At 41.4% G+C, this 15,410-nt stretch overlaps 1 protein-coding gene across 9 annotated transcripts in view; it reads right to left on the reverse strand.

The window, feature by feature from the left end:
- LOC126395615 (E3 SUMO-protein ligase PIAS1-like) overlaps window positions 1-15,410 on the reverse strand; it is an 87,650-nt gene that overhangs the window by 68,446 nt on the left and 3,794 nt on the right. For 8 of the 9 annotated variants that reach the window (XR_007570479.1, XR_007570477.1, XR_007570475.1 and 5 more), the window contains exon 1: window positions 1,909-2,488. The exons of the other annotated variant lie outside the window; for it this stretch is intronic. Coding sequence is in view for 1 of the 8 variants with exons in the window: in XM_050053223.1 (XP_049909180.1) it covers window positions 1,909-1,911 (3 nt within the window). In the remaining 7 variants the exon portion in view is untranslated. Of the gene's footprint in view, window positions 1-1,908; window positions 2,489-15,410 lie in introns of those variants that run through there. 9 annotated transcript variants of the gene reach the window in all.

A 15,410-nucleotide genomic window follows, 5' to 3' on the forward strand; every position in this document is an offset into this window, starting at 1 on the left:
AGTTCTTTTGAGTCCCAGGAGACTGAGAGATGGTGAGGCTAATAATGTTGTGCCAAGCAGTTTCTGCAAAGGTTCTGCAGGATGTGTGTTTATGTGTTTGTGTGTGGGTGTGCGGAGGTTGTGTAGGCGGATTGGGGGGGAGCTTGCACACTACCTGGCCATTATATAAAAGCTCCCACTCTCGGCTAGAGGGCTCTGTACTGAGTGCCAACTCCCTCCCCATCCTCCTCCCCTCTCTGTCCTCCCATCCCCCCACCTCTTAGCCTTCCAGCTACTCTGACTCAGGCTTAACTCTGAAATACCTCCGCCTGTTGTTTTCTCTCCCTCCTGCCTCTGTGGTATCACAATCACGGCGCACATGTGGATCAAACAAAAGACGGAGTTTGGGACTAAAATATGATCGGGACATTCCTTCCCCCAACAGGATCAGTTCATGCAACCCAGCTGGACTGAGTTCAGAATGATTTCTCTTTTAATCATTAGCGCGTTAAATGCTGTGCCATCACACCTGAGGCTACAGAGGTCTAGTCCCAGCTTGCCACAGGCAGATGGTGATTCTGAAACCCGCCCCTTCGATGCTGAACGGCACAAAGATGTGATGACACGGGAGGTTTGTAATCTGGTGCCAAAACGGTGCAGGTGCATGCTGCTGGTAGCAACCAAACAACACGGATTTGCTGCCATGTATGTGGTCTGGGGATGCCAGGGTGAGGAAATGTTCTCACCAGTTAATAATCTTGTGACAACGCCAGTGTTACCAATTACATCGGACATTTGACGAGAAAAGACATTCGTTGATGACGCCCAATATCTGTAGAGCGCTTACTTTTATCTTTAACATTTGGTCTTTAGATCTTCTCTTTACTTTAAACAAGAGGGAACAGGATCGTTGAAACTTGTTGAAGTTTTTTGCCTTTTTGGCTACGGCTCAGGCTCAGTGGCAGCTCCCTCCTCCTCTTCTTCTTCCTCTACTCTCTCGGGGTGCGCTCCTTGCCCAAGGGTGACCACTTCTTCCTCTATCATCCTTGTGATGTCCTTAACATGCGAGTCGTAATCACCCTAGTAACACTGGTCCATGAATGTTGCCTTGTGCATCAGGTCCCTGCTTGTTTCTGGCACAGCTCTGTGCTGCGACTCTGCTGCTGTACGGAGCAGACGCTCTCAGTTTATAATTGTGGCATCTGTCATTTAACTAAACATTGATAACACACTTAGTATTGTGCAAATAACAGTTTTTTATTTCGATGAATGTGTGCGTTAATATACAAAAATGACCTATGGTAAATGGGTTTATTTCTATTTTTAAAAAAGCACAGAGACGGGGTGGGGGTACACAAGTAATGTAATTGATGTATGCCGAAAAACCTGTAACGCCGCCTATGGTAAACCTTATGTGGACAATGACAGTTGGAAGGAAAAACTCTGACTCTTAAGTATGATGGTAGAGTGGTACAAACAATTGATCTGGAGCAAAACACCTGTTTTGATTATGACTGAGCGTAGAAGGACGGGAGAAACCAAAGCTAAAAGGCTCAGAACAAAGACATTAGACACCAAAATCCCACTGCACAGGTCTGGTGAGAAAACAAAGAAGAGTAAGAAGACACCTATGAGTTGCACTCGCCCTCTTCACCCTGTTAATCCTGCGGAGGTTGGCAGACACGGAGATAAAGGGGAACTGTAGAGACAGTAGCCTGGAAGAGACAGCAGCCTGAGACTGCAGGCTGTGCAGCAAACATGTTGCGGGTAGAGTAAAGAGCACAGATGCTTTTTATCATTAGAGTGGCTCCTCTGATGTTGGGCTACATCTTAGGACCGCCTGGGAACTGCAATTTCTTTACTGTGGTCTAGTCCTGAGATTCACTCGGAAAAAAGAGGGAGCATAGACGGCTGCACCAGGCTGCTTACCATGTTGTTAACTCTGCAGCCCTCCTTCACTTCTCTTTCACTGCACAAGGTCGTCTTGACCAGGACTCCCCGGGAGAAGGGATCTTGTAACTCAATGGGACCTTCCTGGCTAAATATAGGATGAATAAGATGAATAAAATGCACTAATCAATTATTTAAGGATCAGAAAATAAAACCAAAACCAAAGGAAATCAATTAAAGGTCCAGTGTGTAGGACTTACGGATATACACATTATAATAAGTGCATTTTCTTTGGTGTACAAGTACCTGAAAATAAGAAATCTTGTGTTTTCATGACCTTAAAATGAGCTGTTTATATCTACACGGAGCAGGTCCTTGTTCACACAGTCCACCAGGTTGCACCGCCATGTTTGTACAGTAGCCCAGAATGGACGAACCAAATACTGGCTCTAGATAGGGCCATTAAGGGTTCTGCATCAACCACTATAGTTAACAGCCCCTCCAGGATGAGCAGTGTCGCAGCTGAACTGCTTTATTCGGTGTTTTTTAAAAAAGCAACTTTAAATCACTGTCTGCTTTGGAGAAAATGAGACGTCTGTGAATTTGTGGCCCGCTAAAAACCCTCTGAACATCTGGATCATAAACGTCAGCAAAGTAAAGTGACTACACATTAGCAGGCGCTGGGCTAGCAGCCTGTAGCCGAACAGTGTCAGAGAAACACTGATTTGTAACATGAAACTGCTTTATTTTGTGTTTTTTTTAATCAGTTTTAATCACCTGGTCTGTTTGTTTTGAAGAGGAAGAGACCCCTGCGGATTATTCAGCTCGTGAACAATAAACACTGAAGGAATTCTAACCAGGAGTTCATGCTTGGCTCGCGTGTTTTAGCTGGTTGCGATCTTCAGTCCTACCAGCTAGATGCCACTAAATCCTCCTTTAATTATTATTACAGGCACTATTGTGAAAAATGGGCATTTTCACTTGGTATCACACAGAGCTGAAAACGTCCTGTAACTGTGTTTATTGCATAACAAACACTCCAATGTACCAAACACACAATCAACCATTATTCCACAGGTAAGAGCCGACCCACTGGATCATCAAAACAATTTCATTAGTCTTATCCTTCAAGCAAAACATACACAGCTGTTTTCTTTAAAACAAAGGGGCTTTTCCGCTCACAGCAGGGCCACTTCCTAAAGAATAAAGAGTGTTTGGTGAATCAGTGTCTTAAGCTGCGGTCCCTCAGGTCACAGGTCACTGGAGAGACATGCGTTCGCTTCTATTATAAGCCATTAACCCTTGCAGCTGGCTGCTCAGGTCTCGACAGGAACATCTTTACCAGTCCCAGATGTTCGCAATGACTTCAACACCTGAGACAAAAGGCTGCGGGGCTGCAGGTGTCATGATATGACGTTAAGCAAATATGAGACAGGAAACTATTTGCCAAGGAAGGCAAACAGCAGAGTGCATGTCTTTTCTCATTGACATAGCCTGATATTAAATATATTTTCTATTTAACTTAAAATGTAAGGACAAAATGTGAAAGGTGGTGCATGATTATAAGAGCATCTCCCTTTAATTTTTGTTGTGTATTTCTTCCTTTTACCTGCAGGAGGGCAGGTACATCTGGACAAACACCGCAGAATACACACATGTAATGCAAAATTCACACTCACATGATTAGTAACCATAATCAGTGAGGCAACTCAGGCCAGAGAATGTTTCCATGTTTTTGTACATCAACTATACTCTGAAGTTTGTAAGTGAATGCAGAGGTTTAAAGAATAACTTCTGTCCTCATTAACTTGCAAATTTATGCAACAAGGTGTCCCAAATCCCTTTCAAATGATTGTTTCTATTTGGGTAACCTTTGGTGTAGATGCTATCAGGCAAAACAACGTCTAACATACTGCACCAAGGCACACACAGCACACACAACTTAACATTAATTAGAAAACAGCAGCTGATCCGGACGCATGTCATAGACAGAATCTTCTGCCACACTGCTGCTAATTATAAGTGAATTATGAGTCAAGAATTACAAAAGTGACATAAAAACTAAACTCTGAGATTTATGCACTTCAAGGTGGGGGTCTCACAAACACACCAGACTCCTCCAGCCTGCGGCAGGATGAAGAAATATTCTTCTCTGGCGACAAGTCATTTTTTATTCATTTATCCCTTTTGATTCACACCCAAATCTCTGATATTCCAACATTTAAAAACCTTAAAAGAAAATCTGCCAGGAGGGTGGCCAGTGAAATGTCTGTCTTTCTTCTTCCAGTTGGAGACACACAATTGAGCTCCAAACTGCTACCTACCCATGTCTGTCTCGAATGTGACATGTTTCCACGGCAACAGGACTGGGTAACAAAATCTCCACAGGAGTTAAGAAAAAGCTCCATCTCGCCGAATAACAGAAGTCGATGGCTGCAGACAAGATGTGCTCTCACGGGGCAAAAAATATCTGACAATGTAAGACCTCAGAGTGTGGTTTGACTGGACGGAACATACAGAACGTACTGTAGTGTCAAAGCATCAGGGCTGCATAATATACCTTTTTTTTGTTGTCACTGCAATGTCAACTTTGAAAGACTGTGATATTGTACACTGAATTAAGGCTACGCGATGTGCAAAAAAACATATTGCAATAATTCTGACAGATATTGCAATATGAGTAGCTGTTTTATTAGGAATGGTAAGTTTTGCATTTCATTTTCACTGAAAAATATATAAAACTGGGACACCCATTAGCTCAGTGCTGAGAGTGGTGATCCCATGTACAAAGGCACTGTCCCTGTCACAGCGGCTATGGGTTCGATTCCACCTCACAGCCCTTTGCTGCATGTACACCCCCCTCTCTTTCTCTCTCCCTTTCACACATAAGTTTGTCCTGTCGAATAAAGCCAAAAGCCACAAAAATAATCTTTGAAAAAAGTATAAAATTGATGATGATGTGTACCAACCAGGCATGTTCACTTATGTCTGGAATATGATTTGTGGGCTGGGGCACCTCAATAACACCATAATGCTTCATTTATAACGTTATGTTGTGACACATTTTACCTTTATCAAAAAACTGCACCTCCTGCGATTTTGATACTTGGTAATACTGCAACTTTGATTAACTGCAGCCCCACTTTGAATATAGTGACAACATATTAGATTACTTTCTGTCTATATGCGCTGTTTTGGCTAAAACACACCACGCTGTTAACCCTCTCTGGCCAATCAAACAGAGCCCTCGCCGTTAGGCAGGATCTGACAATAAGAATTGCCTGATGACCCGAGGCCAGTAAAAAACCATTGGGCCAGTTGGGACCGATCGGGCCATTGCTCAGAAAAGTGAGCAAGCGACATTATCCGCTCTGCTCTCTGAGACTTTGCTCTGCTCTGACAGTGGGTGCGGTTACATGATGGCTTCTCATCCGGAATGAAATAAATCTGAATGAAATCATTCGGAATTAAAGTTTTTCCAGGTAGTTTACATGGGAAATATTCATTCTGAATGAGGGTTTACACGGGAGATCAGTTTAATCGCCTTTTAATCACCTTTAATCGGGTCCGTGTAAGGTTTGGGGCAGGGAAGGTTTATGATTGGAAAAGGGGCGGGCGGATGTTACGCGTTTACCGGAAGAAAACACTGTAGGCCTCGTTCCGGATAACAAGAAGCTTGACAACGCCGTTCTTAGTGCCTTTTTCGGCCTTGTTTTGCTTATATTCTTGAAGCAACAGTACAACAACAACCTTGTTCTGCTAATGCTTCGTCTGTTGAGGAGGAGAAGAGAGGTAGAAGGTCGAAGAAGGGAGATAGAAGACCGCCTGGGACCATCTCTTGTTTTTAGAAGCTGCCATCTTGTCGTGCACGTGCTATATACGTCATCACGCCAGAAGGGCAAGGAAATGAGCATGCGCAGAAAGACCGGAATGAACTTAAAGAGGAACAAGTGTATACAAGTGCGAGAAATTCTTTCATTCGGAATTAGAAACGGAATATTCCAGCCCCTTAATATCGGCAATCGCATTGGCCATTTTCATTCCGAATTAGGTGTTTACAAGATCACTTTTAATAGGAAAGAACTTTCATTCCAAATGAAAAGGGAATTAAACTGTCCATGTAAACTCACTGTGTCTGTTTTGGTGCAAGTAAAGCACGCTGTGTGAGGACGGACATAGGCAGGCTAGTTAAATTCAAAGATGAAATGGTGGTCAATCCTAACACAGCATATGAGTTCAAATGCAAAAGAAGATTCATTACATGTTGGAGAAAAACATACAACTGGATTGTGAATGATAACTCATCAGGGCTCAACAATAACGATTGCCCGATTGCCCGGGGCAAGTAAAACTCAAGGTCGGGCATGTAAACTAACAACTCACTTGCCCGATCGGGCAAGTTGCTAAAAATAGTAAAAGTTAATAACTAATTGATAAAATAAATGTATTTTAAAACGTGCTCTTCTGCTCTGATGCAGCGGTCTCTCTGCCTGAAGTCACAGGCACAGCTGTGTAACAATGTCCGGCCCACAGCGCCCATTGATATTATTTTGCGCGACAAACGCTTCATATAATAACATAACAACCTACTATTTATGGTGTTATGCCGTCGTGTCATTTCTGTCTCTACATGGTCACGCGTTAACAATTCTGCTCTGCTCTCTGTATCGTGCACGGCAGAGTTCCGCCACACACACAGGTGAGCACGCTAGAGCGGCTCGGGCCGCATTTTCCTGACCAAACCTGACCCCGAGCCCGGTGCAGTTTGTCAGCTGACAAAGTTATTGAAATGGACAGTGTGTAAATAACCAACAGACTGCTGTTACGCACAGACAAACACGCTGCTCGCACAGCAGCTCAGCACGGCACTCATGCTGAGCTTGTGTTGCGTTCAGGCGTTGTCACGTAAATAACAACTTCCAACACTTAAATAGGTCATAGCACAAAACAGCAGCATGTCAAGTGACTTTTTACTTTATTATATTCAATAAAATTGTATGTTCCTAAATCTTGAGACACCTCATATGTAAGCTAGACAGACATTTCACCTGCTCATTACTGTGCACACATGTACTGTATGTACTTAGTCCTAAAGAGCCCTTCTGGTGCCAGTAGATACATAGAAACATCCCAGCAGGCTGTGCTTTGCAAGCATACAAAAAAGTTTCACGCATGTGAAAATTATTTTTCATGCGTGTGCTTCACCTCCGCTGCTACAACTCCATCCTAGGGGAAACACTGCTGTGTGCGTTTTGTGCAACAGGTGGATGTGGTAGTCTACTGGTAGAGTAGAGAGAGAGCTAAGTAGCGTTGAAGTAGAGTAGAGCAGGGCAGAGAGATGGAAGCAAAATATATTAAACCCGGTGTTAATACAGCAGAACTGGAGAGAGGGGTGAAAAATAAATAGAGGTGGGCATGGCTCAAGTAGGGCGCAAAATTATAGACGGAGAACGATTGACAAATTTTTCACTTTAAGCCCTGACACTGTCATTTTTGTGTAGGAATTAAGCTACAATACATGACATATGTTGTTTTAATTAATAAATACAGTGTGAATAAAGATTACATAACATAAAAATAACTGCAGTCTTTGTTAATTGATAGCCGCTTAAATTAAACAATTTTTATAGGGCAAGTAAAAACTGACTTCGGGCAAGTAGATCTCTGACCAACTTGCCCGACCGGGCAAGTGAAAAAAAACCTTAGCGTTGAACCCTGCTCATGTTGTAAGAGTGGTGTAGCTCCTTTGGGGAATAGTTTAGTGTGGTCAAGCGAGAGACAGAGCAGTTGTGGCTGGGCTCAGAGCAGACAGGTGTCGGTAAACGGTGCAGAGAATAAAATTAACAGTAAACATGACTCATGTTAGTAAAAGAACAGCGTAGACTTGCGATTTATCTGCCCACTGTCATTTTGCTTTTCTTTTAATAAATAGAGGGAGTTTGAGTGAGACGGAAGGTGAAGCTTTCAATTTACTGGTCCATCTATGTCCCAACCCTCACCTATGGTCATGAGCTCTGGTTAGTGACCGAAAGAATGAGATCACGGATACCAGCGGCTGAAATGAGTTTCCTCCATGGGGTGGCTGGGCTCAGCCTTAGAGATAGGGTGAGGAGCTCAGACATCTGGAGGGAGCTCGGAGTAGAGCTGCTGCTCCTTCGTGTCGAAAAGGGAGAGCTGAGGTGGTTAGGGCATCTGATCAGGATGCCTCCTGGGTGCCTCCTGTTAGAGGTATTTCAGGCACGTCCCACTGGTAGGAGGCCCCGGGGCACACCCAGAACATGCTGGAGGGATTACATATCTCATCTGGTCTGGGAACACCTTGAGGTCCCCCAGGCGGAGGCTGGAAAGTGTTGCTGGGAAGAAGGATGTCTGGGGTGCTTTGCTTAGCCTGCTGCCCCCATGACCCGGCCCCGGATAAGCGGATGAAAATGGATGGATGGATTTTAATTAATAGCCTACTTAGCTGGATGACGGACACTAGAATGTTAAACTGAAAGTGTCAGCTCCCTACAGCAGCGCAGAGTAGCGGGAGTCATATTTCTCTCATCACGTAACAAGTAAGGAGAGTTGACCAACGAGATGATGGCAGAGGATGTGGTGTTGATTTGGAAATATCTTGGATTTAAACCCATGGCTAACAGGGAACCTGATAACACTAATGAGGGGACAAGAATTTGCTTGGCAGCTCTTCATCTGACAACTCACTGTGCTTCCTCTTCTTCCATAGCTCCCTGCAATATTTCAAATTGATCCACTGTCAACAAATTGCCGAAATGACCATTGTCTTGTTTTGTAGACACATTTATGATGGACGATAACACAATGCATTCCCTGTGACTACTTCATAATAAATGTCATTTCCAGTTTTGCCAGTTAAATGAGTTTAATGTGAAGCTGCGGCTGTAGAAAAGTTCGGTTTGCATTAGCAGTAACTTAATACAGCACTAGATATTGAGCGTTATCCACCAATTTCTTTTCTTCTGAAATGTCCGATGTAAACTGTAACACTAGTGTTGTCACAAGTTAATTAACTGATGGGAAAATGCCCCCACTGTGGCATCCCTAATACAGTGTAGGTTTCGGTTTGTCCATGAATAAACACTGCAGCTCCTAAAGAACCAAGACAAATCCTGAATACACCATATATACAAGCTCAGGTACTGTGCAAGTCTAAGTCAAGAACTGAGTACACTTTAATATCAGTTTATTTATCGCAAGTAATATCGTTATCGCAATATTGCAAATCATATTGTGCAGCCCCACAAAGCATGTTTGTTGTCTTTATCCGGCAGCTGGACTGATAAACTTTATTAAATACTGATAACAAGAATAAAGGCAATAAACTCTCTACAACTGTTGGTTCAACACTAAACACCTCTGACATCTCTGCAGCAGAACAGACATGTTACATCTGTATCCCGTTTCACATTGTGAGCTTAATACCTTCTGCTGTTCACCAATCTGATTTTCACATATCCAGTACTTGGGTGTCTGAGATAACACTGTGAAATGCCACAAAATCAAACTCTCAATCACAGAGTATGAGCTTGAAACACACGCCAACATCTGCGCATGCATGTGAGCTTTAAATACACCAGCAGCTGAGAATAGTTATCATTCACTCCGGTGACTTCCAACGTCTTATTCTCTTTAAACTGAAATTAACTGCTGCGATAATGACAATGACAACAAGAGCAATAGGCAGGTGTTGAAAGGATGTAGGGGAGCAGAGAAGAGGGCCTGTATCATTAGGGATTAACCTAGCCACAGGCTCTACAAATAGACTGTCTCCACCTATAAGCCGCCAGCACACAGACAGTTATTTGTATTGCCAGGTTGCTGCTGCAGCAGCTCCACAGAAGAGAGAAGACAGTTCAAAGAAGCCGAGGTGGAGCGGGACTCCTGCGAAACAAAATGCGATGCAACAGGACACATCTGGGGGGCCTGGCAACATCAGAGGCTTTCACAAGCACAGGTTTTTGTCTAAGATGACTGCATCACAGATTTATGCACCAATTCGGCGTATAAGCTATAATAAAATACAGCCTGAGGCAGCTATGAACAAAAAGTGCAGCAGTGCAAACCAATATATTGGAGCTGAAAGTATTTTAAGTCATTTTTTCAGGTAGAAATCCCAAATATTTCTTTGTTCAGTTGTGAAGATTTGGTGCTTTTTCTATACTCAATTGAATATATAAAGCGTATAAACAATTTCTCAGATAAAACAAGCAATTTTAAATCTTTGTCTTGAGCTTTGGGAGAGTGTGATGGATATTTTTCACTATTTTCTGACAATCTATAGATCAAATATGTAATAAAAAAAAAGTCACATCATGAGACTAATCATTTGGTATTAAAAAAAAAAAATCGAAAGTCGAACATTCTTCATGAATTTAAATATTTGGAGACCACTTTTAAAAACAGAATAACCATACCAAAAAATCAGTTTACAATCTGTCACACAACTGGTGCAGCATAATAAAGTCTCATTTAACCAGTCATACGCTCAGTGCTTCCCAAACACATGCATTTCCAAATGTGTGTGCCCAGGCATGCCACTTGTCAGTGCATGAGACTGTGCCAATGTGTTTTCATTTTTAATATTTTAGAAAAACTGCATGTGTTTGCAATGTTATGATCATACCACTGAATAAACAAGACTCTGATTAGCTTAAACTGCAGGAGTTGTGCTGGAGTTTGTGAACTGTTGTTTTGATATAGTTCTGCTACACGCGGTTTGGAAGATGTTCACCTTTTTTGATTCTTCGTTCACCTTGGGGCCATGCATTTTTCTTACGAATTCAAGGTCACACCTCGTGAGTAACTGATATACAAATAGTCTTTTTGCTGGTGAGGTACTCAGAAGCTTACTCAATAATGCAAATATTATTTTTTTGCAGGAATATATGTTACAGAGCAAGTAAAGGCTGTGTTTGTATAAAGTATTGAACACTGTAATGCTTTTAACTTCCATTCTCATTCATGTTCTTTACAGCCACAGCTTTTGAGCTCTCTTTCTGTGTCTGGTGGTCTGATGACTCCTGCCACACACTGTCACCGCTGTATGTTTGCAGCCTTAGAAGCGACGGAGGCCAGGCCAGTGCACAGCATCACAGCTCTCTACACCACATGATGCACATGGACCGAAGGGACTCATTAAAACAACACACATTTTTATCTCAGGTGTGAAACAGTGGTGAAATGTCTTAATGTACCAAAATCACCGGGGCTCATTTTTAATTATTTAACAATTTCACATCCTAGTGTGGAAATTCAGATAAAAAAGGAGACAGGAGGGGGGATGGATCATTATGATTGCTGTAACATTACAACATAAACATGTCTGTAATCTCTCCTTGTTGCATCAGTATTACTGATGAAACCGCGTATCATGGCACAATGTATCACAGAGCAAAAATCTGAGGGCAAATCGTGGAGCTGAAAAATAGATGTTTATGACTCCCAAAAGGGCAACATCTTTTGTTCGCTTACGTTAAATGCAACAAGATGTAATTAAACACAGTCTCCATCGACACATCGAAGTCTCAGCTGCAGCTTGAAAAAGTTGACAAGCTCACAGTCTTAAAAAATGTCCTTGTCCTAGTCTGGATCTAAAAATAGTTTGTGAGGAGGTTTAAATTGGGGTTTGTGGCCAACGGACTTCCACCAAGTTCAGACATTTGCTCTTTAAGTGACACAATTCTCACCAAGACATTGTTCAATCTTCACTTTAATTTAATGTATAAAAACACCTGCTTGTAAAATTTGATCAATTACAACTACATTAAAAAAGTGAACCGTCAAACATAAATACAACGTGTTCGTAAAAGAGGAAAAAACGAAGATAAAATAAGTCCGATTTTGTTCTTCTTTTCAGTTGTGTTAAAAATATCATGGGTGTACTGTGCACCGCCCTGAACTGTGAGCTGTATTTTTACACCTCTTATCATTATCTTGTAACGTGTTGTCCCACGTCTATGTCATGTCTCTTAGTGTGTGCGCTGTGCTCAGTGAATGTGAGATGTCTTACAGCATTAATACTTAAAAAGATGATGATATGTGCTCATAGCCAGGACGGACTGCCAGGAGTGGTTTGAGGGGTAATTCTGGATTATTTGACTGAGACTCTGGACATAAATAATAATAAGACATAAAAACTAGCATTATAGTGATGGTGTAAACAAAGTAATGACACCCTCGGACGTCCTCACTTGCTCTTCCTGAGGTTTCTTCCATTTTTCCCCATTACAGGTTATTTTGGGGGGAGTTTTAGGACGGTGTTGTGTGTTGTGAAGCCCTCTGAGGCAAATTATGATTTGTGACATGAGGCTTTATTGAATTAAATTTAATATAAGCGGCCATCACTTCTTGCAGGGTGTCTACAGGTATCAGACAGTTATATTTAATGCTTTTTAAAATCCATTCAAGACTCCTTTTAACCAAATTACGGCAGATTGTTGGACAAATCATGTTTTACTTATCTAAGCATTGCAGGTAAGCATTGCGGGAAAGTAGTGTATATGTGGTCGTGTGCAGAGGTAGGTGTTATGTAGGAATATGGTTATTAAACTGAGTCAAGTCAAACTACATTTTGCCAAGAAATAAGTGCAAGTATGAAGTAACAAGACATGTCTTTAAAGATTTGTAACATAGAAAGGCTTCACAGTTTCACAAAAAGAAATTTAATAATGATAAATGAAATCATATAAAATGTTTGTGGTAGTTAAGACCTAACAAATTCAAATTTAAGACTATTTAATGACTTTTAAGGCCTTATTGTTGTAACATTGAATTTAAGACATTTTAAGACTCTTTAAGGACCTGTAGACACCCTGTCTTGTCTAGTCATAAAATGACTGATCAAAGCTTGAATTATATATAGGGAGTAGATCGGCAATAATTTGTTGACTAATCCACTCGTTCATCATCAGAAAATTAATCACCAATGACTTTGATAATCGAGTAATCGTTTCAGTCATTTTTAAGCAAGAAGCCAAATATTTGTTGGTTTTGTGTTACATGTGAGAATTTCATGCTTTCTTTGTCGTACATGATAATAAACTGAACAGCTTTGAATTTTTGGACTTTTGGTTGGATGTAACATAGTCTGAGTGGGTGGAAGTTCTCTGCATAGATCAGCCTCTCATTGGGCGGAACGAGCCACCCGCTGAAGTCCCGCCCTACCACCTCCGGTTGTGTAGCAGTTTTCAACCGTTTTCAACACGTCCTTTACTAACTTTTGCGGTGTTTGATCTTGCGGGGATGTAGCCATTTTTCTGCCATGGTTCGCGTCCTGTAGGCGATATTTTTGTGGGCGTGTTACACCAAAACCTGTTTCCCCCCGGCAATATTTTTGCAAGTGCACCGTTGCTGTGGCACCGCCCAGAACGATTGTGATTGGTTGAAAGAAATACAAGCAGCCGGAGCGTTTTTTTCTCCAATCTTAAAGTGAGAGTCGGCCCAGCCAGACCTTTCTTTTCTTGAGAAAGATCTGGTGAGCGAGACTAGATATAACATACTAGCTGAAGATGTACCTTGGGCTCCAGGAAAATTACACATGGTATATTTATTATTTTCTGCCATTTCATTGCCAAAATGATTAATCTTTTAATCAAGAAAAAAGTGGGCAGATTAATCGATAATAAAAAACAATCGTTAGTTGCAGCCATAATATAAAAAGGCCTGGATTATAAACATAAAAGTTATGTGTCAATCTATGTTCCCGTGCTTGTTATGTTCTCTTTTTGTCTTTTCAGACCATCACAGATAATACACACTGATAATAAATAGCAGTTGCTGAAGATGGAGGGCTTGTTTAAGGGTTTCATCTCTGTGCATTAGGTTTAACATTTTGTGTAAAATGTCTCAGCAGACATGGTTTAGCAGCTTCACTTGTTAACAGTGAATGCTCAGAGTCTAACTCATTCCTGTGGAGTAAATCAGAGCTCAGGTTTGAGATATTTCCTCCTACAATTACAAAAAAAGACCTTTTCAGAGACATTGTTGTTGAATCATGAATTCCTGTGACAAGAAAAGTCCCAACCAGAATTTCAAACAATCCTCCCTTTCTGCAGATCTCACACTTCAGCAGAGGTTTAACAATAACACTCATCTGGGACAGAGGAGCAAGAGCACGTATCAAAATAATCATTACACCAAATCAATTAGCAACAAGGTTCATCCTTTTCATAGACTCACACAGCTCTCACAGATTTTGAAATTGCATCTCTCAATCACAAAGAGGTACAGATAATGCCTCTGTCAATGCGTTTGCTGCGTTTGTTAATTTCATTCAGCCGGCTCGTTGTGTCCACAGGAATTCGTAAGTGATTGACGTCGGTTACAACACTTTAAGCAGGTTTGCAAGAGCCAAATCAATCACCAGTAAATCACTGGTAACCCAAACCTCACTTGTTTCTAAACAAAGTCCTCAGGCCACTTCGTCAGAGCTTGTCTGTCTTTCTACAGTGCTGGCATGAAGCTGTGAGTAATACAAAACTGAAATACGCTATCCATAAAAGCTTCATCAGTTGTTCATAATTGCTGTGCAGTCAACAGCACGATGTGAGGTTGACATTCACACACATAAAAAGCAGACCAGCTAATGACTTCCTTCATGTTTGTGCAGACAAAAATTCTCCTACTTTTTCAATCTAACAACAGCACACGAGAAAACACCTCTATCCTCAAAAGGTTAAGGGCTGCAACTGATTCATCTATTGACTATTATATTTTGTTATTTGATTTATTCATAACCTATACGAAAAAATAACGCCAAATGCCAATCGCACCTTGCCATAGCTCAAAATTATGTTTTTCCTTTAGTTTAATCTGCAGTCCAAAAACACAAAAGTGGAGTCGAAACCTTCAGAAAACAAAATAAAAACTATTTTGATCCATTAAAGGTCCAATATTGTAAAAATTCAGGTTTCCATGTATTTGTTAAAGTTGGTACAGGGGGCACATAAATACTGTGACAATATCAAAACGCTCAATCCACAGACAAATGCACACAGTCTGTTTTCAGAAACTGTGCTGTCAGGACATCTGCGAAGTTGTGATGTCACAACTATAATATATAAAAAGGTAGAATCTGCTGCTACAGAACCATTACGGTCATTCCCCTGGCTGCAATGACGGTGCAGAGACACCAAGGGCGCATGTGTAAAAAGACCTGGAAACGCTGACCAATCGGAGCAGACTGGGCTTTTTCGGAAGGGGGTCTTAAAGACACAGGCGCTCAGGCAGACAGTATGAGAAAAGTAAAGCGGTTTTTGAATATTAAAGCTTGTAAACACATTCTAATAGAAACCCCAAATACATGTACAAACCTGAAAATGAGCAAAATATGGGACCTTTAATTGTTCCAGCTTCTCAATTGTAAGGATTTGCAGCTTTTTTTATTCTTAAGTGACAATAAACAGATGATCTCTTCAGGTTTCTGACTGACATGAAAGCAATCATCAGCTGCAGCCCCGTGCCCCCACATATTCAACTTACATCATGAAAATTAAAAAGCAAGCAAATATTGACATTTAAGA

This window comes from Epinephelus moara, chromosome 1, assembly GCF_006386435.1.
Source record: "Epinephelus moara isolate mb chromosome 1, YSFRI_EMoa_1.0, whole genome shotgun sequence".
Taxonomy (NCBI): domain Eukaryota; kingdom Metazoa; phylum Chordata; class Actinopteri; order Perciformes; family Serranidae; genus Epinephelus; species Epinephelus moara.